General features: G+C 42.8%; 1 protein-coding gene across 3 annotated transcripts in view; it reads right to left on the reverse strand.

Moving 5' to 3' along the window:
- Positions 1–24,920, reverse strand: part of PLG (plasminogen) — a 38,855-nt gene extending 13,935 nt beyond the window's left edge. Inside the window, exons 1-10 of one of the 3 annotated variants that reach the window (XM_087865633.1) lie at positions 24,813–24,920; positions 20,583–20,718; positions 19,247–19,353; positions 15,944–16,046; positions 14,039–14,178; positions 11,936–12,056; positions 10,190–10,308; positions 8,907–9,069; positions 7,998–8,143; positions 4,299–4,470 (exon numbers count right to left, since the gene is read on the reverse strand). In XM_087865633.1, coding sequence (XP_087721759.1) covers positions 4,299–4,470; positions 7,998–8,143; positions 8,907–9,069; positions 10,190–10,308; positions 11,936–12,056; positions 14,039–14,178; positions 15,944–16,046; positions 19,247–19,353; positions 20,583–20,718; positions 24,813–24,861 — 1,256 coding nt within the window. In that variant the 5' untranslated portion in view covers positions 24,862–24,920. Of the gene's footprint in view, positions 1–4,298; positions 4,471–7,997; positions 8,144–8,906; positions 9,070–10,189; positions 10,309–11,935; positions 12,057–14,038; positions 14,179–15,943; positions 16,059–19,246; positions 19,354–20,582; positions 20,719–24,812 lie in introns of all 3 variants that reach the window. The other 2 variants (XM_045805481.2, XM_087865632.1) reach the window with 2 other exon arrangements.
- Positions 24,921–26,469: the final 1,549 nt, after the last annotated feature.

The raw sequence follows: 26,469 nt of genomic DNA on the forward strand, positions 1-26,469 counted from the left end.
GTGAGGAGCCTGGGGACACTGAGCAATTCAGTCCCTAGGACTCCCCTAAAAGCTGCCCCCGTCTTTCGGACTTCTCAGCCTTGCAGTCCTCTTCACAGTTTAGACCCACGACCTGTGGCTTCTGAGAACATCTGAGGCATACTATGTATTGTGGGAACCCAGCACTATGTCTGTGGGCAGGCGGCTGTCTCGGAGCCTGACCCACAATTCGAGAAAGCCCTTCAGCAGGTCTCCAAGCAACTGGATATGTCAAAAGGTCTATCTACTGGAATCCGAGAGGGAGACAAACCGTAAGAGACTCTTAATCACAGGAAACACACTGGGGGTTGCTGGAGGGGAGGTGGGGGGATGGGGTAACTGGGTGATGGGCATAAGGAGGGCACGGGATGGAATGAGCACTGGGTGTTATATAAGACTGATGAATCACTGACCTCTACCTCTGAAACCAATAATACATTATATGTTAATTCATTGAACTTAAATAAAAAATTTTTTAAAAAACACATAAAAAGTTAAAAGGAAAAGAAAGATATGGGTCCAGCTCTTTTTTTTTTTTTTTTTTTTTAGAGTTAAGGTATTCTGACATAGTGTGAAATGCGGAGACCTCACAGGTAGTTTGGGGAGTTCTGATTACTACATACACCTGTATAACCCACACTCCTACCCTGATACAGGACATTTCCATTCCCCTCCTCCAAGAAAGCTCCCCGGGGTCACCACTCAATCTCTGCCGCCCCTCTGGGGGCAAATACTATTGATTTCTCTCACCAGAAACTAGACTTGCTTCTTCTAGAACCTCATATAAATGGACTCATAGAGTGCATACTCTTCTGGGCCTGGCTTCTTTCCTCCGTGTGACTTTGGGGTTTCATCTGTGCTATTTGAGAGTATCGGCAGCTTGTTCCCTTTTACTGCTGAACAGCATTCCGTTGTATGAACATACCTCCAATGATTGGTTCATTTTCTTATTGATGGAGACTGAAGCAGTCTCCAGTTGGGGCTATCAGGACTAAAGTAGCTATCAACAGTCTGGCAGATCCTTTGTGGACTCATGTTCTCATTTCCCCTAGGTAAATATTCAGGGATAGAACCGCAGGTTTCTTAGGGTAGATGCCTGTATCTATGTCTGGAATGTTCTTTTCTCTATTTGTGTCTCTTTCTGCCAGTACCACTCTCTTTTGATCAGCGTACTTTTATAGTAAGTCTTTAACCAGGCTGGTAAGTCCTCCAACTCTGCTCTTGTTCTCCAGATCGTCTAGATTTGTACAGATCGCTGTGCTGATTCTAGGTCCTTTGCATATAGATTTTGTCACTTTTTCCAAAAAAAGAAAAAAAGGAAAAACAAGCTGCAGGAGTTTTGCTTGAACATAGGTTGAATTCAAAATCCAATTTGGTAAGAATTCATATTGACTCTTTAAATCCATAAGCAGAGTACCTGTATTTAGATCTTTTAAATTTCTCTCAACACTGTGTAGTATGTAGCACATAGTTCTTGTACACCCTTTGTTAAATTTGTCATTAAATATTTTGGTTTTGATACCACTGTCAGTGCTATTGTTTTAAAATTTCTCTTTCCCAACTGGTTCTTTCTGGTGTATAGAAATACAACAGATTTTTGTATATTGACACTGTATATGCTTTTGTATCTTTCGATTTTGCAAAATTCACTTATTTGCCCTTAGGATTCTGTATTTATTAATCTAGTTTTCTGTGAATAAAGACAGATGTACTGATTCCTTTCTAAACTTTAGGCTCTTTCTTTCTTTTTCTTGTTCCCGATCGTATAGAGAAAGGATTACTCTTTCCTCGTTAAAGTATTCGCTGGAAGATTTTTACCGATGGCCTTGATCAGACTGAGGAGGTTCCCTTCCAGCCCTAGTTTGCTAAGACTTTTTAAAATCGTGCATGAGTGTTAAATTTTGTCTAATGTTTTTCTGTATCTATTGATACAATCATATGATTTATCACTTTTATTCTGTTAACATGTGATATCACGTTGAGTGTTGGTAAATGCTAAACCAACCCTGCATTCAACTTACTAACTTTTGCTAAGTCTTTTTGTCTATGTTCACAACAGACAACATTCTGCAGTTTCTTGCAATATTCTTGTCTACTTTTTGTATCTCCATTTTTTGGGCCTTACAAAAGGAGTTCAGAAATGCTCCCTCTTCCTCTTGTTTCTCTAAGAGATTATAAAGGATCAGTATTATCTCTCCTTAAATATTTGATAAAATTTGATAAAATTTTAAAATTCTACTTAGGGTTCATTGAGCTTCTTGAAGCTGCAAGTTTATAATTTTCTTCATATTGAGAAAAATTTCAGCCATCATTGCTTTGAGTATTTTCTTCTGTTTCAATTATCTTTTTTTTTTTTTAAAGATTTTATTTATTTATGTGACAGAGAGACAGCCAGCGAGAGAGGGAACACAGCAGGGGGAGTGAGAGAGGAAGAAGCAGGCTCATAGCGGAGGAGCCTGATGTGGGACTTGATCCCGGCACGCCGGGATCACACCCTGAGCCGAAGGCAGACGCTTTAACGACTGCGCTACCCAGGCGCCCCTCAATTATCTTTTTCCTCTCTTTCTGGGACTTGATTTAAACATACATTAGACCTTTTGACATTTTTCTAGAGATCCTTGAAGTTCTGTTTATTTTCTTTCAGTCTGTGTTTTGACTCTGGGCTGCAGTCTGTAGAGCTTACACTGTGTTATTTTCAAGTGACCCTTTTCTTCGGTCACGTCTAACCTGATGCTAAGGCCATCCAATGAATTTGTCATTTAAGATACATTTTTTTAAGTCCTGTCTTTTCCATTTGGCTCTTTTATAGCTTTCTTTTCTCTTCAGAACATCCAATTTTCTCTTTTATATTCATATTTTCCTTTAAATCCTTGAACGTAATTATAATATCTTAAAATTTCTGGCTGCTGATTCCAACATTTCTATCATTTTCTGGGTCTGCTTGTTTTGACTGATTTTTCTCCTGGCTCTGGATCACACTTAATGATCTTTGTACATCTGGTAATTTTTAAATTTGTGCCAAACATCGTAGATGCCACATGACTGAGTGACTGGATTTTGTTGTTTTCCTCTGAAGAGAGTTGAGTTTATGTGCAGCAAACAGTTAATTTACTTACAGATTATTCTGATCCTTTTAGGATTGCTTTTAAGCTTTGCTGGGGTGTTTCTAGAATAGCCTTTATTTTAGGAATACATTAATTCTACTCCTAAAGTGTGACTTTTCTAGAGTCTCTATGGAATGCTTATGGTGTCCCATGAAGTCTCTCCTCTCTGTCAGAATCTCCAATCTCTGAACAGAGGATCTCCTGATGCTGTGTGGGTTCTGTAATCCCCGTTTATCTCACCACTCCCTGGTAGTTGTTCTTTGTCCTGTGAACTTTGTGGAATCTCTCCCTGTGTGTGTGTACCTTTATATTCAGCCAAAGATTTAAGGAGAGCTGGCATATTCTTTGAGCTCCTTCTCTGCACAGATCCGTTCATATTATTACCCAGCCTACAAAATCTCAGCTGTCTCAGTAAGCCCAATTACTAATTTACTACTAATAATTTATTTCCCCTTCTAAAAGTTCTCAGTCCTGTGATACCTGCTGTCCATCATGTGAAAACAGTTTTATACCCTACATTTTATAAATGTTTATGGCGAAACGCTGGTATTTATCCATCTACCTGTCCATTTTGCCCATCAGCATCTGTGCACTTCCTGACACTCATCTGCCATCCTGCTTTTGCTCTTCATCTCCTGGCATCTCATACCACTGCCGACCACTCATGTTCAAGACCCATGTGTCAGTACAACTTAAGTTATATTATTAGATGATATATGATAGCGCACACACACACACACACACACACACACACATGCGTATATATTCAAGTATATAGATATCTGTGATCTAATGACAAAGACAAACTTCACTTCAGAGGTTCCAGTTGGAACGATAAAACTCCACAGTTGAAAGACTGCACTGACCCTTAGCAGGTGCTGTGGAACGGTACTGTTTCTATTTTTGGTCATTTGTTCTCCTGAGCTTTCCACTAGCATGAACTCAACACCTCTATACATCTCCTCTTTCTCTCACAAAAGTACTCAGGAAAGATAGCCAGGCTCTAACTTCTCTTTTTCCAGAGCTTTTGCTCAAAATCAAAGTGCCTAAGACATTTTACCTCACATTCTGGAGCCCAGAGAAATTTGGTTCTTAGAAGTTAGTTTAAAGCATGGACCTTCTCACAGAAATTTAAGTGGGCTATTGTTCCTCTCGTGGTTAAAAGCAAAGACATACGCATTTGGGAAGCGTTCTGGCGTCTTCTCATGCCGGTGTGGTCTCATAGACGACCAAGGCTGACATTTCTTTCCTGTGATGGTAGTGGATGACGTGCCTCGGTAACTCTGCCCGTTGCCCTGGTAGCACTCCTGGACCACAGGAGTCTGTTCAGGTGGTATGGAAGCTGAAACTGAAGATAATCAACTAAATAATGACTAGAACAGAAATATGTGAAGCAACGGATGACACAAAGAGAACAGTACTGTCTGGGAATCAACTCTGCTTTCTTTTCCACACTGGCAAGCAAATGGACTTGCAAAGAAAACAATAGCTCAATCACACTGGAGAACTTTAGTGACCTAACTTTTCTTGTAAATATTTAATTTAAAACTCGGGAAAAAATACATGGATCAGAGTGCTTATAATTGGAAATTGCCCTCACGTGCAAGTTCCTGTTTATGGACGTCTACTGGGTGTTCATGAGAACAATCGGGTAGGGGCTCAGAGGCACATTCAGTGGTGCAGGCTGCATGCGGCAAATGGTTTCCAGTGGGGGCAGAAATGAGATCTTTGTGGGTTACCCCAGACCTTTTCTTTATACAAAGCCAAAGCCTTACACTGTTGGGTGATGGGGCAGGAAACAGTTCTGCATCCCAGAGGGCAGGCAAAATATCCTTTGTTTCTCAGAGAGGTGCAGAGGCAAAAATCTATTCCCCTAGAGGAGGGACCGGGAATTCTTCTGTGCCAGGATCCTTTGCTGACACAGAGCAGAAGTCTGCTACTCCTCTACTTAAGAACCACCACGGACACAAGTTAGAATTTAGTTCCATGGAAGGAAGGCTGAAGAACATTAAGAAAACATTACCTTCAAAGCCCAGGTGCATGGAGCCCATCTAAGACAGGGGAGGCAGAGAAGGCCTACCTCCATCAAAAGCTTAGCATTAAGAAACAAGAAACAGCAGTCTGTCATGAAAGTCTGGTTTAGAGCAAGACCCCTCTGTGGTGCAAGCACGCAGTGACTGCAAAAAATTGAGACTGAATTAGGAATCCTAAGAAAACTCTTGAGCACCCCCAAACAGTAGTCTAAGAAATGTGAGGGAGTGTGCAGGGTAGATGAGGAATGTGACACCTGCTTAAAGGAAAAGCAGCAACAATGACCTAAATGCGGTTCATTTGCTGACTCGATTGACTCAATTACCCACACAACATGCTTACAAAAGGAGGGTGTCCAATTCAAAGTGGAAGTAATAGTTACTGCAATCTCTACTATTCTACCACACACCATGTCCCGCATTTGATGAAAAATCACAAGACATACCAAAAAAGAAAGAGAAACCAACAGAGCCAGACTCAGAGATGATTAGAGCAGCCTCTTAGAGACCGTGAGGTAGCTGTGATTAATCCATTGAAGCATTTTATACCAGAGGTGAATGATATAGATGGATAGGTGAAGAATTTCCAGAGATGGAAACTATAAAAAAAGGAAAAAAGGCAAATGCTAGAAATAAAAACCATGATATTAGAGATGAAGAATTCCTTTGATGGGCTGATCAGCGGACTAGACACAACTGAAAAGAGAATCAGTGAATTTGAAAATAGGTTAATAGAAATTACCTAAACTGACGCACAAAGAGAGAAAAAAAGCAGAACAAATATATATGACGTATGAGATAATATGAAAGGGTAATTGGAATGTAAAAAAAGGAAAACAGACAGAGAGCAGGGGAAAATATTTGCATGATAATGGCTGAGAATTTTATAAAAGTAATGGAAATCCACAATCCACAAATTCAAGAAGCTCAGAGAACCTCAAGCAAGATAAACACACACAAAGAATAAATAAACAATACATAAGGATACATCACAAACTGCTGAAAACCAAAAATGAGAGAAAGTCTTAAAGGCAGCCAGAGAAGAAAGAAGTATGAAACACACAGGAACAAAGATAGATTTCTGCTATTCAGAACAGAATACAATGGAGCAACATATTTAAACTGGTAAAATGAAACAATTTTCAGCCCAGAACTTTACACCCAACAAAATTATTTTTTTAAACCGAAGGCAAAATGCATTTTCAGACGTACAAATCTGAAACCGGCAGCAGATCTGTACTACAAAAAAATGCTAAAGGTTAAGGTTTTTTTATAGAAGGAATACGATACCAGATAGAAATTTGAATCTCCAAAAGGAAACGAAGAGCATCAGAAATGGTATGCATGGATAGAGAGAGAGAGAGAGAGAGAGAGAGAGATAGAGGGATGGATAGATAGATAGATAGATAGATAGATAGATAGATAGATGATAGAGGGATGGATAGATGATAGATAGATAGATAGATAGATAGATAGATAGATAGATGATAGATAGATGATAGAGGGATGGATATAGATAGATAGATAAGAGAGATTGATGATAGAGGGATAGATAGATAGATGATAGATAGATAGATAGATAGATAGATAGATAGATAGATAGATAGATAAGAGAGATAGATGATAGAGGGATGGATAGATAGATAGATAGATAGATAGATAAGAGAGATAGATGATAGAGGGATGGATAGATAGATAGATAGATAGATAGATAGATAGATAGATAGATAAGAGAGATAGATGATAGAGGGATGGATAGATAGATAGATAGGTAGATAGATAGATAGATAGATAGATAGATAGATAGATAGATAGATAGATATTTTTAATTTACAATCACTTTGAAATGTGACTATTCAGGCAAAAATAGTATCAATGTATTGTGAGATTTATAACAGTAGAAATAAGCTCTTTGAAAACAGTAGCAAAACACTTTGGAAGGAGGAAGGAGGAATACACTGTCTTAAGGTTCTTATACATCAAGTAAAGTAATATCATTTGAAGGTAGAATGTGGTAAGTTAAAGATGTATATTCTAAATATTAGAAAAAATACTAAAAACACCAAAAATGGTTTAACCAGTAAGCAAATAGTGGGGATAGAAGAGAATAAAAAAAATATCGAATGAACAAACAAAGGCAGAAAAAGATTTAAAAAGGAACAAAGTTCAAATAGGACAAGTCAAAACAACTTTTAAATCCAACCATATTAACAATTACATTGAATGCTAAACATTTCAAGTAAAAGGCTGAGGGAAAAAAGAGCTCATACAAACACTAGTGAACATAGAATTGCAAGGGCTGTCTTCCTCTCAGTAAAAGGGGACCCGAGCAGGCAGTATTTCCAAAGACATTACGTGATGATAAAGGGGTGATTTCTTCAAGAAGCCATAACAATCCTAAATGTCTATATGCCTAACAGAGAGTTCCAGAATAGATAAAGCAAAGACCAAAAAGATACGGACGAATGCACAGCTAAAGTTGGAGATGTCACCGTTCATCTCTCAGTCATCAGTGGAACAGAGATTAAAACATAAAAAGAGTAAGGATTCAGAAGAGCTAAACAATACTAAGCCACTTGTCCTAATTGGCCTTCATAGAACACTCTCCCCAATACCAGCAGGGCTACACTCATTGCAGGGGCACAGGGCACAGTCACCAAGATGACCACGTTCTGAACCTTGAAACAAGCCTCAACGATTTAGAAGAATTGAAATCACAGGGCGCGTCCTCGGACCAGAACGGAATTGAAGTATAAGCAAAGCTACTGTGTACTGTGATCCCACTGGAGTGGAAAAGCACGGAGCACACTGGGGCCCTCGGCCGGCTCTCGCTCCCCCTTCTTACCTGGGGTGTCCAGAGAGTCCACGGTTAATGGAGAGGACTCACAGGACGGAACGCGGCAGTGCTCCCACCTCACCTCGCTGTCCGTCGTGTAGCACCACGGCGCTGACTCTCCATCAGGGTTGCGACAGTAGTTTTCATCCAAATTTCTGAAAAAGAAGTGATCGCGATTCGGCTTTCCAAAAAGGCTAAATGGATAATGGTGCATGCATGCTTACTAACGGTAGTACTGGGGATATCTCCAGCTAATTCTCCAGATTCACACAAACCAAATGACAGGTGGAAACTGAAACACAGCAGGATGCCACGGGGTCCACGGAACTACGGCCCCGATACTGCTCGCTGGTAAATGCTGGGCGTGGATGCCTGGCCTGTGGATAGTCAAGCAAAATCGGTCCTTTGCTGCGTGCTAGGTGCTGCGCTCAATGCTGAGAACACAACGGGTCTACGGCCATACCACCCTGAACGCACCTGATCTCGTCTGAAAACACAACGGGCATTTTCCACACTGTTCCTGCCTCAAGAGGGCACACTTCAGAGCCTTGGGATCAGTGTTACAGGCGTAGAATTTAAGTGTTTTCAAGCCTCACTGTGCATTTAATGAAGGGCTTCTCAGAACACATTGCTGGGACCCACCGCCGTTTCTGATTTTGTATATCTGGATAGGGCCCAAGAATTAACATTTCTAACAAATTCAGCTGATGCCAAGGCTGCTGGTCTCGGGAGCCCTACTTTGAGAACGAGTGTGAGAAGAAAATCAGTGCAAAATTTCACTTCCCTTGCCAATGACTTGGCCAGTTTTCATTCAAGAATATTTTAACGTAGGTTCCTCCAGAAACAAAATTAAGGCCAAGTCAGTGGGATTTCACATTCCGCTCAGCAGACAGGGATTGGGACCAGAGGCGGACTTACTTGCAAGGGAAGTTTTCCGGGGTCCTGTTGTGCTTGTGAGGGGTCTGCTCGCTCCAGCGCTGACAAGTATGTCCGGATGCAGTGACGGACACCTTCCCCCGGTAGTTCTCCCCTTTGCCCTTCAGACACTGATACGTGGGGCCAGAAGGGGGTGGTGGTGTTGCTTGAATGGGGGTAATACATCACAATGAATATTTTTACAGTAAAGAATGCACAGACAGCTGCTGTAGGGGAATGGTGCATCTGCTCATCGTCTCTTAGAATCTGGCACTTGAAGATTGTCTACCATTTTCAAAAGAAGTTAACTTGCTAGAATCTATGTTAATGAGATCATCTCATGAAGAACTCCTCCCAGGACAAGACCCTTGCAGCAGATGCTTCTTTCTGTATTTTCTCTGCTCAGTTCATCATACATGGTCAGGGCCACATGTATCAATGATGCAAGTTCCTTTGTGATGAATAAATGAGTAAACATAGCTGGGTGCCAGCCAGCATTCCACAAAGCCAAACCACAGAGAGTCCAGAGAAAGAAGGCGAAAATTATCTCCAAGGAAAAGCATACAGAAATCAAGAAATTCTTGAGAGGAAAAAAAAAGATGATAAAAAGAGAAATGGATATCCATAAAGGAGAGTACCTGATAACCTTCAGAGTCCCAAAGGATCATTGTCAGACCGAAGAACAGGAAGCCACCATCAGGCTCTCCTGCATCTTTCTTAACTTTTGATGTCTGTCCTCGTCTAAATGTTTAGTCCTTTGCCACAAATTCTCACAGAAGGAAAATATAAAATTGTTCCTTCCGAGTCATTCCTTCCAAGTCTCCCCCTGAAGGCTATTCTCCTGCTGCTGTCTCACACGTTTGGCTCACTGAAAAACTGCACAGCCAGAGAAATCTTTGTTTAATAAAGTGTCAGTTATAAGGAACTCTGGTTGATACTAAAATCCATGTACCAGAAAGCATGATGGGTCTGTTGCCCTTTCGTACTAGAGAGAAGTAGGATATCAGAGACACTTCCCCCAAACCTACATTCAGCTGTGCTCAGACGAGGTAGGAAAAACAACAACAGAAACAGAACCAGCAGGAGCTCTGATCAACCCACAGTAACCAACACATTGTTTTAGAAGAGAGATTACATCCCACCGGACTTGCAGGGCACTTTTAGGCACCGTACTCAAGCACGGATACGAAGTTTCTTTATATGTTTGTTCTGTTGTTATTGTTTGTTTTTATTCCAAGGGCGGAACAGGCGAGGATCCCCGAGCACTGGCCACGCGCCCTACTTACTGCAGCGTGGGATGTCACAGAATTCCCAGCGTTTGTTGGGATCCATCGTGAAACACCACGGGCGGGGCTCCCCGTCAGGGTTGCGGCAGTAATTCATCTTCAAGTTCTTGTTTGGAAATCTGGACGGGCAAGAAGGATTTTAATAGCACTGAACATTCACATTTGTGGCCAAGAATCACTTCAAATGAGCAAATATTGAGCACCTGCTGTGTGCGAGGCACAGGCACCGAAGGAAATGACTGGATGCAGGCTGTCCTCAAAGAGACAACAATCTCATGAGAAAGATTAGCTCGCTATTCTAAGGGCTATTTACCTAACAGTTTACACGTGCAAAAATCACAGAACTTTATCATTTTGGCCCTCCTGGAAATTAATGGAAGCAAACTCCAGATATTCAGCTGCAAATGATAGCATTTTACAGCACAAAGTACTCACTGACGAGGGACAGTCATCTACTACACAGTACGGTCAAGAAGTTGGCGTCTTCCTAACTTAAAGGAATCGCCCTTCTTGTCTGCCAGGTTCTGGCCCTGCTAGCCTTCAAGCTTAGAGAAACTGGGAGGGACATTTTTAAAAAATTTTTTTAATTTAAATTCAATTAATGAACATATGGTGTATTATTAGTTTCAGAGGTAGAGTTCAGCAATTCATTAGTCTTATGTAATACCCAGTACTCATTACTTCTAAACTGGGAGGCATAATTATGCTCCTGTAAGCACCTGGCCAAATAGTGCAGCAGGGACCTCAGCAGTGACCCAGCAACTAAGCCTGGGACACGCGCGGCAGGCCTGTGGCCCTCTCTGAGGCCACAGATACTCCGTCGGGATGGAGAGCACAACCAGCGGTGGCTTGAGCAAGCCTCTTCTAGTTTCTGGAAAGTGAATTTACCCGGTCTGGGCCTTGAGGCCTTTACTCTACTTCTACTGTGAAGGGAAATGGCAAAGCCGTGTTTTAGGCTAGCTATATAGAACGGGGAGGTGCAGAAATTCAGCGGAGTGGTTTTCCGCAATGAAATCTGTGGCGTGGTCCCATTTCTTAGGAGTTTTATAAGCCCCATTATGGTTCTACAGCTGTCATAGAATGATGAGACAGAAGAGGAAAAGCCGCAGAGAGGGAGGCATTTTCCAGTACAATTAATGTGCAGAAGACCTTACTCTAGGAATCATCCTTACTTTCTAGATCACGGATTCTGATTCCTCCTAAAAATTCATGATCCCCTTTGAAGTTCTGGTGGAAGTTAGGAATCCTCACCCCAGAAGAATGCACTGATATAAGTATACATAAAATGTTGGGGGATTCACAAAATCCCTAAAGCCCATCCGTAGATCATATATTAGGAAGCCTTGAATCTCATCAGGGTAAAGGAAAAGCAAAGTCATAAAGAGAAGAGGGAAATATTCGGAAAATACAGAAATGAGATGTATCTGTATTTCTCAAAATTTAATGTGCATACGAATCCGCCAGGAATCTGGTTATAATGCAAATTCCGATTCAGAGGCTCAGAGACTCCGCATCTCTGACAAACTCTCAGATGGCATCACTCCTCCATGGACCACATTTTGAGGAGCAAGAGCGTATACCAAACCCTAACCGTCACTTGCAGGCATGTGGAAAGTTACAAACTTTGAAATTCAAAACTTCAGATGTGTTTGCTTCCTGAGGAATATGAAAATATCCGAATAACATTACATGTCCCATAGAGCCGCAGAGTTGTAAACATCTAATTTCTTTCCCAGTGAAACTTACTTGGAAGGGATATATCCGTGAGCATGTGGGGTTTGAGAGTTCCAGGCTTGGCACTCGAGTCCAGACTTGGTCTTGGAAACTTTGCCCTCATAATTTTCCCCGCTGCAATGCATGCATTCATCTGCACAGAATGGAGAAGGAAGAGAGGAAGAAAGAAAAACTCATATGGATGAATCACAAAAGAGTAAACCTAGAAATGGCTCAAATACCACCTGCTACTTATTCATTTGTCCTTTTCAACAATCGCTTAGGAACAAAATTGGCTGTAAAATCCTTCTAACACATAATCTAACATGTCGTTCCCTCTTCAAGTGGTAAAATCAGTGTATTTTGGTCAATACCCTCTGAACTATTATAGTTATGACCACATCCAGAAATTCCATAATGTCCTGTCCTCAAACTGGGATGCGCTGGCCCTCAGTGGGTGGGAGAGGGAGGAAGAGGGGGGAGAAGGTGCACGTGGTCTCAGAAATCTGTAAGTTCTCTATTAGGATTTTTAAACATTGGTTGTCTTCATTTCAATAACGATCTTTTTAAAATGTCTATGAAATCATTCTGATCACGTGGACAACTGCTGAATCAGCTGGCACCGTCCCAGGATTTCAGTGCTTGAGTTTGGGTTTGTGCCCATGACCTCCCTAGGGACCAACAATCCCTTAAAGGGACAGTGCTTCTCTTTTTATATTACAGCAGCCCCCCTCCCCATCCACAGTTTGGCTTTCTGCGTTTCAGTTACGTGCAGTGAACCTCAGTCTGGAAGCAGATGACCTGACCTATCGTCAGAAGGGCACAGTCTACTGTCTACATCACAATGCCTACAACGACATTCCCCTCACTTCATCTCAACACGTAGGCATTTGATCGTCTCACATCGTCCCAAGAGGAAGAAGGGAGAACACAGTCCAGCAGGACGTGGAGGTGGGGAGACCACGTTCACATAAGTTCCATTATAGTGAGTCAGGATCGGTCTCCTTTAGCCTCAGTTATTGTTGTTCATCTCTTTCTGTGCCTAATTTGTAAATAAAACTTTGTTGTATGCACATACAGGGAAAAGAAACCGTAGTATCTAAAGGGTTCTGTACTGTCTGGAGCTTCAGGCATCCACTGGGGGTCTTGGAACATGTCCCCTGCAGGTAACAGGGCACTCCTCTACTGAGAAGCATGCCTAGTTTTTTGCTTTCTTACATTATTTAAAAACTGCAACTTTGGTTTGGTATTATTGGAATAACATGGGGCAGCAGAGTAATAAAAGATTTTAATTTTTTATGTACTAATAAAGAAAAACGAGGCGGACTTGATACAAAACCGATGTTTTTGTGTGGATTAAGGACCAGATGACCTCACACCATCACACACCAATAAAGCATCCCTGCAGTGGAAACAAAGATGGGAGACCTGGGCCGTCGCAGGTGTTGCACAATTCCGCCCTCATCTAGTCCTCTTTCCACCAATAAATGTAGCGGAAAATAGGAAAAGAAGAAATTTTTTTTCGATAAGAGATCTTAAAATTTTTTCGCATTTACTGTCCACGTACACTATTAAACTGGTTGGTCCATGAAGATAGTGGGTTGCTGGTTTAAAAACTGATTCGTTGCTTAGCTTTGATGAAACCACAAAGTCTACCACATTAAATTAGTATATTTATTTGGATTTTATTGATTTTGTGGGGTTTTTTTAAGTTTTATTTATTTATTTGAGAGAGAGAGAGTGGGGACGGGGGGGCTAGAGGGAGAGAAAGTCCCAAGCAGGTTCCCCACTCAGGTACCCTGATTTTGTGGTTTCATTTTAACTATTTAATTACAAGTCTTTTTTTTTTTTTTTTGGCTTTATACCATGTAAGAGCTTTAAGCATAAGAAATCATATCTAGACTGTATATCCAGTTTGATTATTTGTACATATGGACATAACATTTTAATAAAATAATTAAGTTCAAAAAGGAGGGGGGTCTGAGCACATTTTTGGTCTTCTCCAAGAGATACCTACCTTACTCGATTTTGTCATGCCACCAGCTGATTTTAAGAATATCCTTGTAAGGGAATCACTTTACAGCAAATTACAGAGAAAGGGCAGATGGGAAAGCTCTTTCTAGAGGCGCTCCTGACCTTCACACTGCGGAATGCTGCAGTAGTCGAACCTCTGGTTTGGGTCTGTCGTGTAGCACCAGGGCCCTTTCTCGTCATTGTCCGGGTTCCTGCAGTAGTTCTCCTCCAGCCCCTCCAAGGGGTGCTTCTCGGGCGTGTAGCTGCGGAGGGCGGGAAAGAATCCCTCACTATCCAGCGGACCCTTGAACAGCACGGGGTGGAGTGGCGTGGCTCCACTTAGCAGGGGGATTTTTTTCAATAAATACGGTACAGCGCTGTAACGTCTTTTCTTTTCCCTGTGATTTCCTAGGAACACTGTCTTTTCTCAGGGTTACTTTATTCTGCGAATACAGCACGTAACATACGGAACATACAAAATCTGTGTTCACGGACCGGTTATGCTCTCGGGAAGGCTGCTAGTCAACAGTATGCTGCTAGTAGTTAAGTTTAGGGGGGAGTCAAAAATTACACTTGGATTTTCAACTGCACAGGGGGTCAGCGGCCCTAATCCCGTGTTGTTCAAGGGTCAAGTGTATTTTAAAAGTCAGTATGTTATTAGGAAGGCAGAATGAGAGGCTATTCCCATGAGGTTCATTCATTTCAGCTCTGTGTTGTCTGATTTTTGATGCTACTGGTAGGCTGTTTCCGCACGGTAGCTAATATTACCATTATTACTGTATCAACAGCGGAGTCTCAGAAGTAGAGCCAGGTGTGTTTATGCAGAGTCACTAGAAATACACAGGCCTCAAAAGCCTGCCAAATTCTTGATTCCTTCTGTACGTGGACAGAAAAACACCTGATTTTGTCAGTTGCCCTCCTCCCTGTAAAAATAGTCGCCGTTAATGCCACTCTGTCTCTGTGAACTCTGCGCTAGGCAATACTGAAATCTTTCTAGATCATTCTCTCATTTAGCCTTAGTAAAACCCCTCTCCGGAAGGTCTTACTATCCCTATTTTCCAGATGAGGAAATTGAGGCCCAATGCCAAACAGAATATATCTTGCCTCAGCGCGAACACCTGTAAGTAGCATCTCAAGTTAAAACCCGTCTGTCTGATTCCGTACGTGTGGGGGTGGGTAGAGTTAAGCTCATTTCCAGTTCTAGAAATGAGTTGCTGGGTAGGGATAAAAATTAGATCAAAAGCCCGAGACTTAGAATCTAAACAGCGGATTTTGTTTCTGTGCTTTGACGCACCTGTTTTTGGTCAAGTGCCCCTCTCGGGACCTCAGTGTCCTCCTCCACAGGGGGTCGAGATGGCCTAGACTCTCTCTAAAGCCCCTGGCACTCCATGATTTGGCCATTTGGTTTAATCGTTTTTCCTCTATACGCCATATGTCTTGGGAATATTCTATCTGCCCATCTCACAGAGATATAATAAAGGCAACTGGTTGGGGGAGGGGGTGGCAGACACTAACTTCCTACTCGATAAGCATTGTCACTGAGGACGGATGAGAACTGTTACCGACAATGCCGCCTACTGCCATCTGGGGAAAGCAGGAAAAGAATGACACTACAATAACTAATAGGAAGTTACGCGATCGTCTGTTTTTTGTTTCTATTCTATTTGCTCCTTCGCTCTGCAGTGTTGAGGCAAGCAAGTGGGGAGGGTTCTGACTCGGTATGTTTGATTTAGGCTCATTCAGCCCTAAACATGATCATCGTTGCTCTTTTCTCAGACTCCCCCTGGAATTCGTGGTTTTATTGTTCTTTTTCACGAAGCATCCTTCCACACCCTCGGTCTTCCACAACAATATACACAAGAGCAAACGGAAAGCAACCATTTTCTGCTTTTGTGCTACAAATGACTGAGCCGTTCCACCTCGACATCAGTAACGCTCTCTCCGTACCTGCTTATTCACGTCGTCTGCTTTGAGGGGTAACGGGAGCGTTCTAAGGACCACAGGTGAACACAGACATGCAAGTCTTACTTAGGTATGTGTGGAGAACTGTCACTCCATTTTTGACAGGCAACGCCATTCTTCGTCTTGGACATTGTCCCCCTGTAGGTCTTCCCATTTCCGGTCTTGCACTCTGAAAGATAGACTGAAGGGGGATCCACACCGTGGGCAAGCCCTCCGCGAGAAGCACCGCGAAGAAGTTTTGCCCTGCTCAGTCGTGTTGAAAGGACTCGCATAGGAGACACCATTTTCCCAGTCCCCAAAAAGACAGTCTTTTGCATCTCCCGTCTGTGTAAGAGCTGCAGCTCACTGAGCCGTTGGTGCTCTGATTTATTTATTCAAAGCTACGGCCCCTCTGTGTACCAGGTACCGTGCTGGGTGCTGGAGACACGTGGAGGCTAGAGCAGAGGCCCTACCCTCATAAAGCTTACGTTCTAGTGGACCCAAAGGGGTTGGTTACGGAAAGTAATCATGGTCACACATTATCAAATGAGGTAACCTCATGGGGACACACATAACAGAAAACAAACAGCGTGAGGACAGGGTGAAGGGGAACCGGGACAGGGGCTTTTCAGGCAGGGGGAGAAGCAGGCTTTGCAGAGGTGGAAAGAGATCCCTGCCACTTCTATTTCTTGAGGATCCCGGAATTTTAAATATGAAAAACTGCCAAACGGAGTTGTACACTGTAAATGCAGACAGTAGACACCCTCAGCTAGCCTCCACTCAGCCAACTGACTGGTTAGCCAAGAGGCTCCAAGCTGTTTTTAAAACACATGGTCAGATGCTCGCCTGCGTCCCACATGTGGTGAGGTGCACACCTGGGGCTGGTGGGTCACTTTCCAGTGTGCCCCTCCCCGACTTCTGTCCCCACCAGGCAGAGTTTATGCTTCCAAGAGTCAACTATTTTCATCGTCAAAACTTTTTATACAGCTATGTTTGATTAAAGATGATCTAAACTGAGAAATGAATGTGAAAAAAAATTCTTTAAAAAACCAAGATGAATGCTTTTAAGGACCTGCAAGACTTGAATAGTTTTTAAACAGGCCATCAAGCCCATGGCGGGTAATCCATTCATACAGTTGGCTATAGAATTTTGGGTGGGAAATCCTAAAAATACAGATATTTTACAGTCAGACTGATTAACAGATGTCTCTAGACCTTGCTCCACTTCAAAGAGAAGGAAACCAATTATCCTACACAATGCACTGACAGCATCGTTTCTGCAAGGAATGTACCAGACAACTGCTCCGTACTCAGAGAAGCCTCCCTTCTACACTGAAAGGTGTCCATGTAAGTTGCATTTTCTATGAAAATATAAAATATTTAAGGTATATTTGTGTCATCGTTCATGATTTCCCACCTTAGCCAACTTTTTAAATTAATCGATCAATTATCTGGGGAAAGTTCTTCTAACACAATGAGAGCCAACAAATGTTTTTAACCCAAGACCATGTATAAGGACTGCAAATATATCTTCACCAAGAGCGATTATTACAGTAGACATATTACACTGATCAGAAGAGTAAATCCAAGGTACTTTGGAGGACCAGGGGTCAGGGGAGGCTTTTCAAAGAAGGTGACGCTTGAGTTGAGATGTGGAAGGTGAGAACAGGAGAGGCCTTGGCAGTGGGGTGTGTGGCTGGTACGTGGACGGAACAGACACGAGCCCAGTGTAGAAAAGACTCGGGAACCGAGCAAACGCGTTGGGCTTAAATAACACAGGCCCCAGTAGCATTCGGTTAAGTATCTGGATTTTACTCAAAGGGCACGAGGAGTTTCAAGCAGAGGAGTTACGGCCCATCCCCTGCCGTGCCTGGCCAGTGACGGTGACCACTTAGACCCTGGTGGTGGCAATGGCCATGCCGGCCGGGGTCAGATGTAGATGGGATCTGACACTGAGTGTTCCCAGAAAAACCCGGGCAGGTAATTCAGCAGCAGGTCGATGGGCTACGGTAAAGACACAAGCCCCACAGAATGACTGACTTTTGACTTTTTACCTCTCTTTTGTTTGTATGTACCCGCCAGAGTTTATATAACCTTTTGCTCCTTTCCATCCCCTTGAAAACAAGCAACAATTCGACCATTCAAACTAAGCCTAGTGGTCACCCCCTCTTCTTTCTGGTTAACAATTTACAAATGATTTATTCAAATGTTAGCATTTTGCAGGGAAAATCACACCAGGCCCCCTCCCCTTTCTTTTTTAATCTAGTAGGTAGCCCTATATAACTCATCCTTCGCTATTTGTAAAAACAAATAACTTCAACAGATAGACTTTAAATTTGCTCTGCACTTTAACCTCAAGAATAAGGGATAAACAGTGATAAGAAAAAGAGTCTGGCAGGCACACAGCTAATTCAACCTCAGAAGACGAACCGATGCATAGAAATCATCCTAACCTAAAGAAATACTTCAAAAAAACATACTGAGAGTTTCGTGTTGAGACTAGAGAGAATGCTGCAGCTCATTGTCAAGAACAGGTGAAAGAGGACGCTTCTTTAACACCTGTGATACAGCATATTCAGAGAACTACACTGTTATTATAAATCGTCTCACTCCCGGCCAGTAACAGAGGACGGGGTCGTTTGTAAAGGGTCATACATTCATCTAACTCTTCAGACATGCTTAATGGAATTTTGCATCTCGAAAAAGTCATGCAATTTCCGTAGGAATCTAGGCCATCTGTTATCCTAAGCAATGGGACTACTGACCCAGAATTTTCAAGGAAGCTATGAAAAAGGAACCGCAGCTCTTGCACATTTTCAAAAGACCACATTTCCGAGTCTGAGGGAAATTGGGAGACCATGACCGAAAAACATCGGAAATGTTAAAAAATGAAAGCAAGGATTTTGTCTGTATCCAAATGTTACTGAGGATTTAAGACACCTCAGTTTTTCTATTTCTGCAGGATTCAGTCCAGAAGCTAGGGCCCAGGGACCATGGTCCCTGCAGCACAAAAAGCCAAGATCATAAGGAACGTTTAGATTCCCCTCTCTTTAAAGATAAAATAAAATATTGACTATCTTATTTTCCGGCTCCTAGAGGTAGACGTGATTTTGTCAGTCCAATTCCCTCCTTTTTAAATCAAGAAAAATAAAATCTAAAAGCTGAAGTCATATACTCAACTTGACAAATGGGATTAGTGACCGAATCTTATCCTGAGTCTGAATTTTCGCTGCATGATAGTGCCTCCGTTCTCTGGTCTGATAAACTACAGAGATAAAAAAAAAAGGAGGTGGGGCGGGGGGAGAAAGGGGAACGGAACGGGGGGAAGGGTAAGGAGGAAAAGAAGAAGGAGGGGACCGGGAGAAGGAGGAAGAAGAAGATTATACGCACTTCTCTTTTGGAATAAAATCACATCTCTCATCCTGAAGACTATAGAAGACTTGCTGTTTTCAGCCATGATCACACATTGTTGCTCTTTACTGTGATATTCGAATGACCTGCAGACAAAAATCAGGAAACCCAAAAAAATGTTTTCCCCTACTTAAGGAAAGTAAACTTTTGTTAATAATTAAAAGACTCAAAAGATAATGGTATCTCTTGAGGGGTCAAGGAGCTCGGAATGGTTATTTCCCATTAAATTTGGCCCAGTACCAAGGAAGTGCTGGAAAAGGACACCTGACAGGTAGTTCTCTTGTTTCCTTCCACCTTTACCTTCTCCTCCTCCAAATGTTGTGTTTCAACTACTTTGCTCTTTCTTCACCTATGTGCTAGAATATTTGGTTTTGTGTTGGAAAGAAGCAACTCTGATTGCTTTGAACCCCTTCCCGAGATGGCCTGTGTGACTTCTGGACTCGTAGAATTTCCCCTTCCTATAAAGTCCCCTTGACTCCAGCCTCTACATGCCATCCCCCACGCCTTCACCTCACCCCGCCTTGCCCACCCCCGTGGTCCTGCCCTGGACATTCAGTCTGGCATTCAAAGCCATCCACGATTGTCCTTCCAGCCCCATTTTCTCCATGAGCCTTTCTGGCCAATGTGGTCCATTCAGTCCTAGGCCCAGAACGCCTCTTGCCTTGGCAGTACCTGTCACTCACCCTTCAAAGTCCTGCTCAGTGCCTCCTCCCCAGGACTTCTCCAGCCCTCTCAACCCTTAGGAATTGTTCCTTCCTCTGAATCTTTATAGGGCATACATTGATTACGTCACTTATCAACACCTCGCATCGCATGTTTTTTAATTTTTACATTTTATCCAGCTTCTGAGACTACACCATAAATACAAAAAGGCAAGCACTGGATCTCTTGCAACTATACAAAGATCTGTCATCCACGGACAGAGATCATATATATCATGTATGTTGGGTCATTGTATCTCTGCTTCTTTATTCCTTACGGTCTAGGACCCTTGATCACAGGATCCTCATTAAATATTTACTGATGATGATGTCAAAAACTAGAGTTCAGAACAGTAGCTGGTGATGTCATGTGTAAAAATAACATCCTTCGGGGGCATTTTTCTGAAGGGGACACAAATAAACTCTAACAAGGAACTATTCATGTGGCATCCGGTCCAGGGAGCACAGATTCCAAACTCCAATCCCATGAAATGCCTCTTGCCTCTTAAATCCTGTTTTTGTTAGTAAACCCTGGAGCAAACTTCTCGTTATCAAAATAAGAGTGTCTCAAAGGGCAACGTTTGCACCAGTGAGCCACCGCCAAGAGAGCGTACCTGCAGATGAATTCCGTTTCCTCCTCACACTTGGCCGCGCATTCTTCTATGCTTCCCACCCACAGCTGCTTCTTAGTGAGGCTGAGCACCGAAGCCCCCTGGGTGTTCACATAGTCAGCCAGGGGGTCTCCGCGGCCTGCCAACGCAAGAGGGAAGTGGGCTAACTGGTTACGATTCATTAACACCACTGTGCACTTATCAGGCCTTTGTAATCCTCTATTTGCTGTGCACTGACCACAGGAAACTTGCTGCATTTTGGAAAGCAGAACAGGTGTCATGAGTAAAATGCTGAGTCAAGAAAACGATTCCACTATTAGGTTGTGTTACATTAAAAGAGCAAGTGGATTGATAGATTAATAGACTAGGAGTCTTTAACAACTTCTGTTACATTAATGGCCATGAAACCTTACATAGACTAAACTGGATTTATCTGCCGTGATAGAACAGTAAGAGGCCACCAGTGGCCGCTGTGTTCGCAATTACTGATGTCGATTTGTCCATCCATGGCTATAAACCCAACTTGGAGGCCATTGCTTGATTGCCCACAGTATAAGCTCTGGTTGTGACTGTTACTTAAACTGATGACATTTTCTGAATGGTTCCTCCTTGAGATATAAAAATGTTGTTGAGCTGACGATTTTAGCAAACAAGACCTGAACGAAATCTCAACGACTATGTAAGATCATTTTTATACTGGGCCTCATACGGTGACAGCTCACTATGAATTAAAGAGAAATCATTTTCTTCCACAGTGTCTCTGGCATTTCTGAGGAAATGATAAAAAAGCAGAGCCTGGGATAAATACTGGCCTTGATTTTTCTAGGAGCTAAAATCTGAGTCAAAGAATCTGTCCAAGGGTTTCTCTGCCCCTTGACAGGGCAGAGTGTTCCTAAAGGAACTACAAGGAGTGCTCTCTGTTCCGAGGCTCCAGGCAGCACCTGAGCTGGCTTTGAGGGCTCTACTCTAGGCCTGGAGGTGGCAGCCTCCCTGCTTTTGGTGTGGAACCCTGCCGATTTTCCCAGGGTCAGAGGCCAGAAGAGGTTAATGAAATGAAGACAGCTAAGTTGCCTAAAGATTGCCTAAATGGGATGAGACAACATGGCAGCCGTGACCACCTCCAGGGGAGTGGTGGGGACCAAAGCCAGGCTAAGCGGATTGAAGAGTGACCAGGAGAAGCCGTGGAGCCACATGAGAAGACGAGTCTTCAGGAGCCTAACTGTGAAAGCAAGCTCTTCCCAGAGGGCCTGTGCGGTCACAGAATTTTTTTTAAAGATGAGACATTCTGGAGCATGTTTAGATCCTGATGAAAATTATTCAGGAGGAAGGATCGTTCGGGCTCAGAGCCTCATTCCCAGAAAGGCCCGCCCTGCCTGCCTGGGAACACATGGGGCACAGGGCCGATGCACTCTAGCAGACGGAGAAGAGGCATCTTCTTGAGGCCATGCTCCCTTCCCTCTGCTACCTGTCCTCGCCCAATTTAAGATACTCCAAACTGGAAGCTGGCTCTTGAACAGGAAGTTAGCTGATGTAGTTAAGTTTAAGGTACCAGAAATCACTAGAAAAAGGTTTCAAAGGATTATGGAGATGTAGAGGTTTTAGACCCATGTCCATGCCTTCATCCCATATTTCCCCTGATTTGAACTCTCATTTCCAAGAAGAGGTGTGCTTGGGTAAATTCTATAGATCCGGATGTGATTTAAAAAACAAACACGGGGGACACCTGGGTGGCTCAGTCGGTGAAGCGTCTGCCTTCAGTTCAGTCATGATCCCGGGGTCCTGAATGGAGCCCTGCATTGGGCTCCCTGCTCAGTGGGGAGTCTGCTTCTCCCTCTCCCTCTGCCCCTTCCCTGCTGTGCACTCTCTCTCTCTCTCTGTCTAATGAATAAGTACATAAATACATAAATAATAAAACAAACAAACAAATAAATAAAATCTTCAAAAAAACAATCACAGCAAACAGTAACTCTTCAAAGTGTATCCTGTAAAGACTTAAATTAGACTTTCTGAAGAGTTCTTAGAAATTGAGCAGGCCGGGGTATAAATGATACCAAGACAAGAAAATTTCCATTTATATCACCCTTTAATTAAGTTACCTTTGATTATGTTATCTTATTTCATAGCAAAAAACTGCTGAGACCACCTTAGGAGCTGATATCCCAAAGAAATATCCCAAAAGAGAATACATTTTTTTCTTTTGCTCTTGAAAAGTTCCCCCGCATTATTTCCTTTTCTTCACCTTGAGGGCTCTAAGGCAGTGGGCTGTCCGATGGTGTACTGGTTGACCGAGAAATATTAAACTCATCTTTTTAGTATGAAAATTATTTTTAGGGTGCCTGGGTGGCTCAGTGGGTTAAGCCTCCGCCTTCGGCTCAGGTCATGATCCCGGGGTCCTGGGATGGAGCCCCATACCAGGCTCCCTGCCCAGCGGGGAGTCTGCGGCTTCCTCTACCCCTCCCCCCTGCTCGTGCGTGTGCGCACGCGCGCTCTCTCTCTCTCTCATGCTCCCTCTCTCTTTCTCAAATAAATAAATAAATAAAATCTTAAAAAAAAGAAAAATATTTTATATTTAAGGCCAAATGTAGATTATGCTCCTACAAAAGCATATGTATTACATTAATAATGTGGGTTATTTTTTTTTATCACTCTGGTGTATATATTTACACCCCTGCTCATGTGTTTGAAGAAAAAAGACTTAGCAGTTTATGAAACTATGGAGAACAGCTGTAAAAGGATATTTTTTCCTCTCCCCAGTCACATTCGTGCCTTAGCAAGAGGAAACGCATCCACAGAAACAGAGTAAATGCCTTTCTTTCAAAAAGAGCGTATGAAAGTCTCCCCCCAAGGTTGGTGAAAACCTATGTTAACCCTGTTGTGGAAGTTTGCTCTCCCACCCTGGTGCGAGCCCCGGATCCGCTGACGGCGCTCCAGGTCCCCTTGTGGGTCCCCTTGTCCGTAGGCTGACTTAGAATATGCATACCTGCGCCCCCACACCACCACTTCCCACAGAAATCTCTGTGCCATCGTCCACTCTGTATTGTCTGGTATTTCTTTAAACGGCTCCACTGACTTCAAATATATTTAACTCTCATTTAAAGTACAGCTGACAAAATTTTATCTGGCAATTTACAAACTGAATTTCAAGTATCCACACATTGTCTATGGGAAGAACCGCCAGCATAATGTAAGTCCCATTTAGATGAAATGTCCAAAAGAGACAAATCAGAGACAGAAAGTTGATTGGCAACTGCCAGGAGCCCGGCGTGTATGCAGGTGGGGGGAAGGGGGGTGGGGGTGACAGCTAAGGGGTGTGGAGTTTCTTCCCGGGGTAATGGAAATGTTCAAAAAATGTAAAAAACAACAACAACTAGAAGGTCATGCTTAGAATATTTTAAAGGAAGTTTAAACCAAGCTGAAAAGCGAGAAGAGCACCAGATTCCTTCTAGAAAAGCCTTGGTTTATATTCTGGTTTCTTCACTTCCTGGATTTAGGAGTTTGGTCAAAAGAGAAATGACCTACTTTTCCTAAGTATGGATTTCCTCCTCTGTAAAATGGGAAGGAATATACTACTGCATCAGCTAAATAAGCGAGTATTACCTAAGGAAAAACACACACACACACAGACACATATGTATAAAATGTGCCGGCCTCCCTCCAGCACTTCGTGAATGCTTATGAAACTCCTACATGCATACATCATTTGGCAAATCAACGTGTGTGGTTTCTTCAGGCATAAGGAGCAAACCTAGACATATGGAGGGCTCACGTCAAGCCTCAGCGGGCAGGGAAGCAGCGACCTCCACCACTGACTGGTCAGAGAACACAAAGAAAGATTCCACGGCTTATATTTGAAAGGGAAGAGAATGCAACACAGTAACAGAAATGGTTTCCAGTAATGGAACTGAGAGCCAGGCAAGGGCGCCAACAACTGTTTGGGTTGCTGGCTACCCTGGCTATTGTTTCAACTACCACAACCACCCCGCAAGCAATCTTGTCGATTTAAAAAGTCATTCATCATTTCCGCTGCCCCCCTGGTCTTCAGCGTGCTCGGGGAAATGAAGCTTAGTTCTTAAAGAATGTGTTCATCTTACAGGTAGAGTTTTGATCTCGGACTCTCATGCAGCAAGAGCTAAATTAAACAAGCTGCACGGAAAGCCATCCTGTGATCTATGTTTAGGACATTGCGAGGAAAACATTTTAATTAAAATTTAAAAAAGAAATCCTCCGTCTTACCTGATTTCAGAAATAAAAGAAGTAGAAGGACCACCTCCTTATGTTCCATTTCGGGACTGGCCAGCAGTGCCCAGAAAACTGGGTGTCCCAATCCCGAGATGTTATTGACTCACCTGAGAGGAAACACATCCACAAATAAGGTCAGCACATGGAGTTAATTATTCTCCGAGACGCCCATCGCCACCGTGCTCTGAAGGGTTCAAACATTACCCCGGCTGGCAGCCTGCGGATCTTACAAAATCCACATCTGTAATAGATGCTGGGAAGTGGTGAAAGCGGCCCGCCCCTCGCTGCCCCAGGCTGCCTTCTGATCTCCCGATTCCTCTGCCCCCAGCCCCCAGCCCACTATCTTTCCTCCTTGGTTTTGTTTCCTTCCTCCTCTCCTTCCCTGGCTTTAGGTACAAAGAAAAAAGAAAGAAAGAAAGAAAAATCACACGAATAGCCAACCTTTGCTGAGAACTCGCCTGCCAGACGCTGGCTGAGAGATGCGTATACACAGTTTCATCCAATATTAATATTCCCACTTTAATGACGGGACTCAGGCTGAGAAAGTTTAACTTTCTCCAGGTTACTCAGCCACCAGTGGTTGAGACCCTATAGGCCTTAGAGTATAAACATAAGCTAGGGGCTGATCATTCACAACCCCACATCGTACCAAACAACGCAGAAATTACTAGAAAATTAAAATGCTTTTATTATTATCAAAATGCCTTCCTGTCCAGTGGACTCACATGTTTTCCATGATCATAAATTATGTTGTAAAAATATTGGTCTTTTCCCCAGATAAATTCACAGTGCTGTACATTCTCATCCTCTGAAAATAAAGCAAGAGGGGTAAAATTAAGTTTGAGGAGTCTGTCTCGATTTAAATGGTCGATTCTGTACTTTTCCTCTGACTTAAGGCCACAATCAGCAGGTAGTACGTGCTTTAAAACCCCTACTTCAGTGTTCAAAAATATCTAGGAGTGGTTCAGTGGATTCTGTTTGACTTGTGAAATAAGAACAAGAACTACTCTCTTTCTATAAATCAGCCAGCAAAGTGTAGAGGCCGGCACCAAGCCTCCTGCAGAATTTCCCGGGATTGGAGTACTGTGCAGAATGCACGAGAACAAAACGGGTTGGAGAAGAGGCAGGTGGACTTGTGAGCAGCAGAGATGCGTAAATCACATTTCCTGGTTTTCTGCTTTATCCTAGCTTTCTGCTCTCCTTAAACTCTTCGGCCTCCCTCACCCATCCCTGTCCTCCTGTGGCCTGGCTTACTGAAGAGGATACAATGTGGAAGCAAGTTGAGGGGTCAGAACTGGGAAGACTCTTTTTTTAAAGTATTCAAAACGTCTTTTAGGGGGATTATGTGGATGCATTTGAGAAAGTTCTTTGGGGAAAAAAAAAACCCAGACTTTACTAATACACAATGTTTCCAGTATGTGTTTATTTCCATTTAAAATATTTTAGTATTGGGGCACCTGGGTGGCTCCTTTGGTTAAGCATTTGACTCTAGATCTCAGCCCAGGTCTGATCTCAGGGGCATGGAGACTACTTAGGAAAAAAAAAAAAAAGGTAAAATATTTTAGTCCTGCGTCACAAATGAGGCATCTCAGGAACAATGTGATCAGAAATTCTATATCCATGTAATGTTCCTTTTCCTGTTTTATTTTTT

The sequence above is a fragment of the Ursus americanus genome, chromosome 11 (assembly GCF_024610735.1).
Source record: "Ursus americanus isolate L20-20 chromosome 11, mUrsAme1.1.p, whole genome shotgun sequence".
Taxonomy (NCBI): Eukaryota; Metazoa; Chordata; class Mammalia; order Carnivora; family Ursidae; genus Ursus; species Ursus americanus.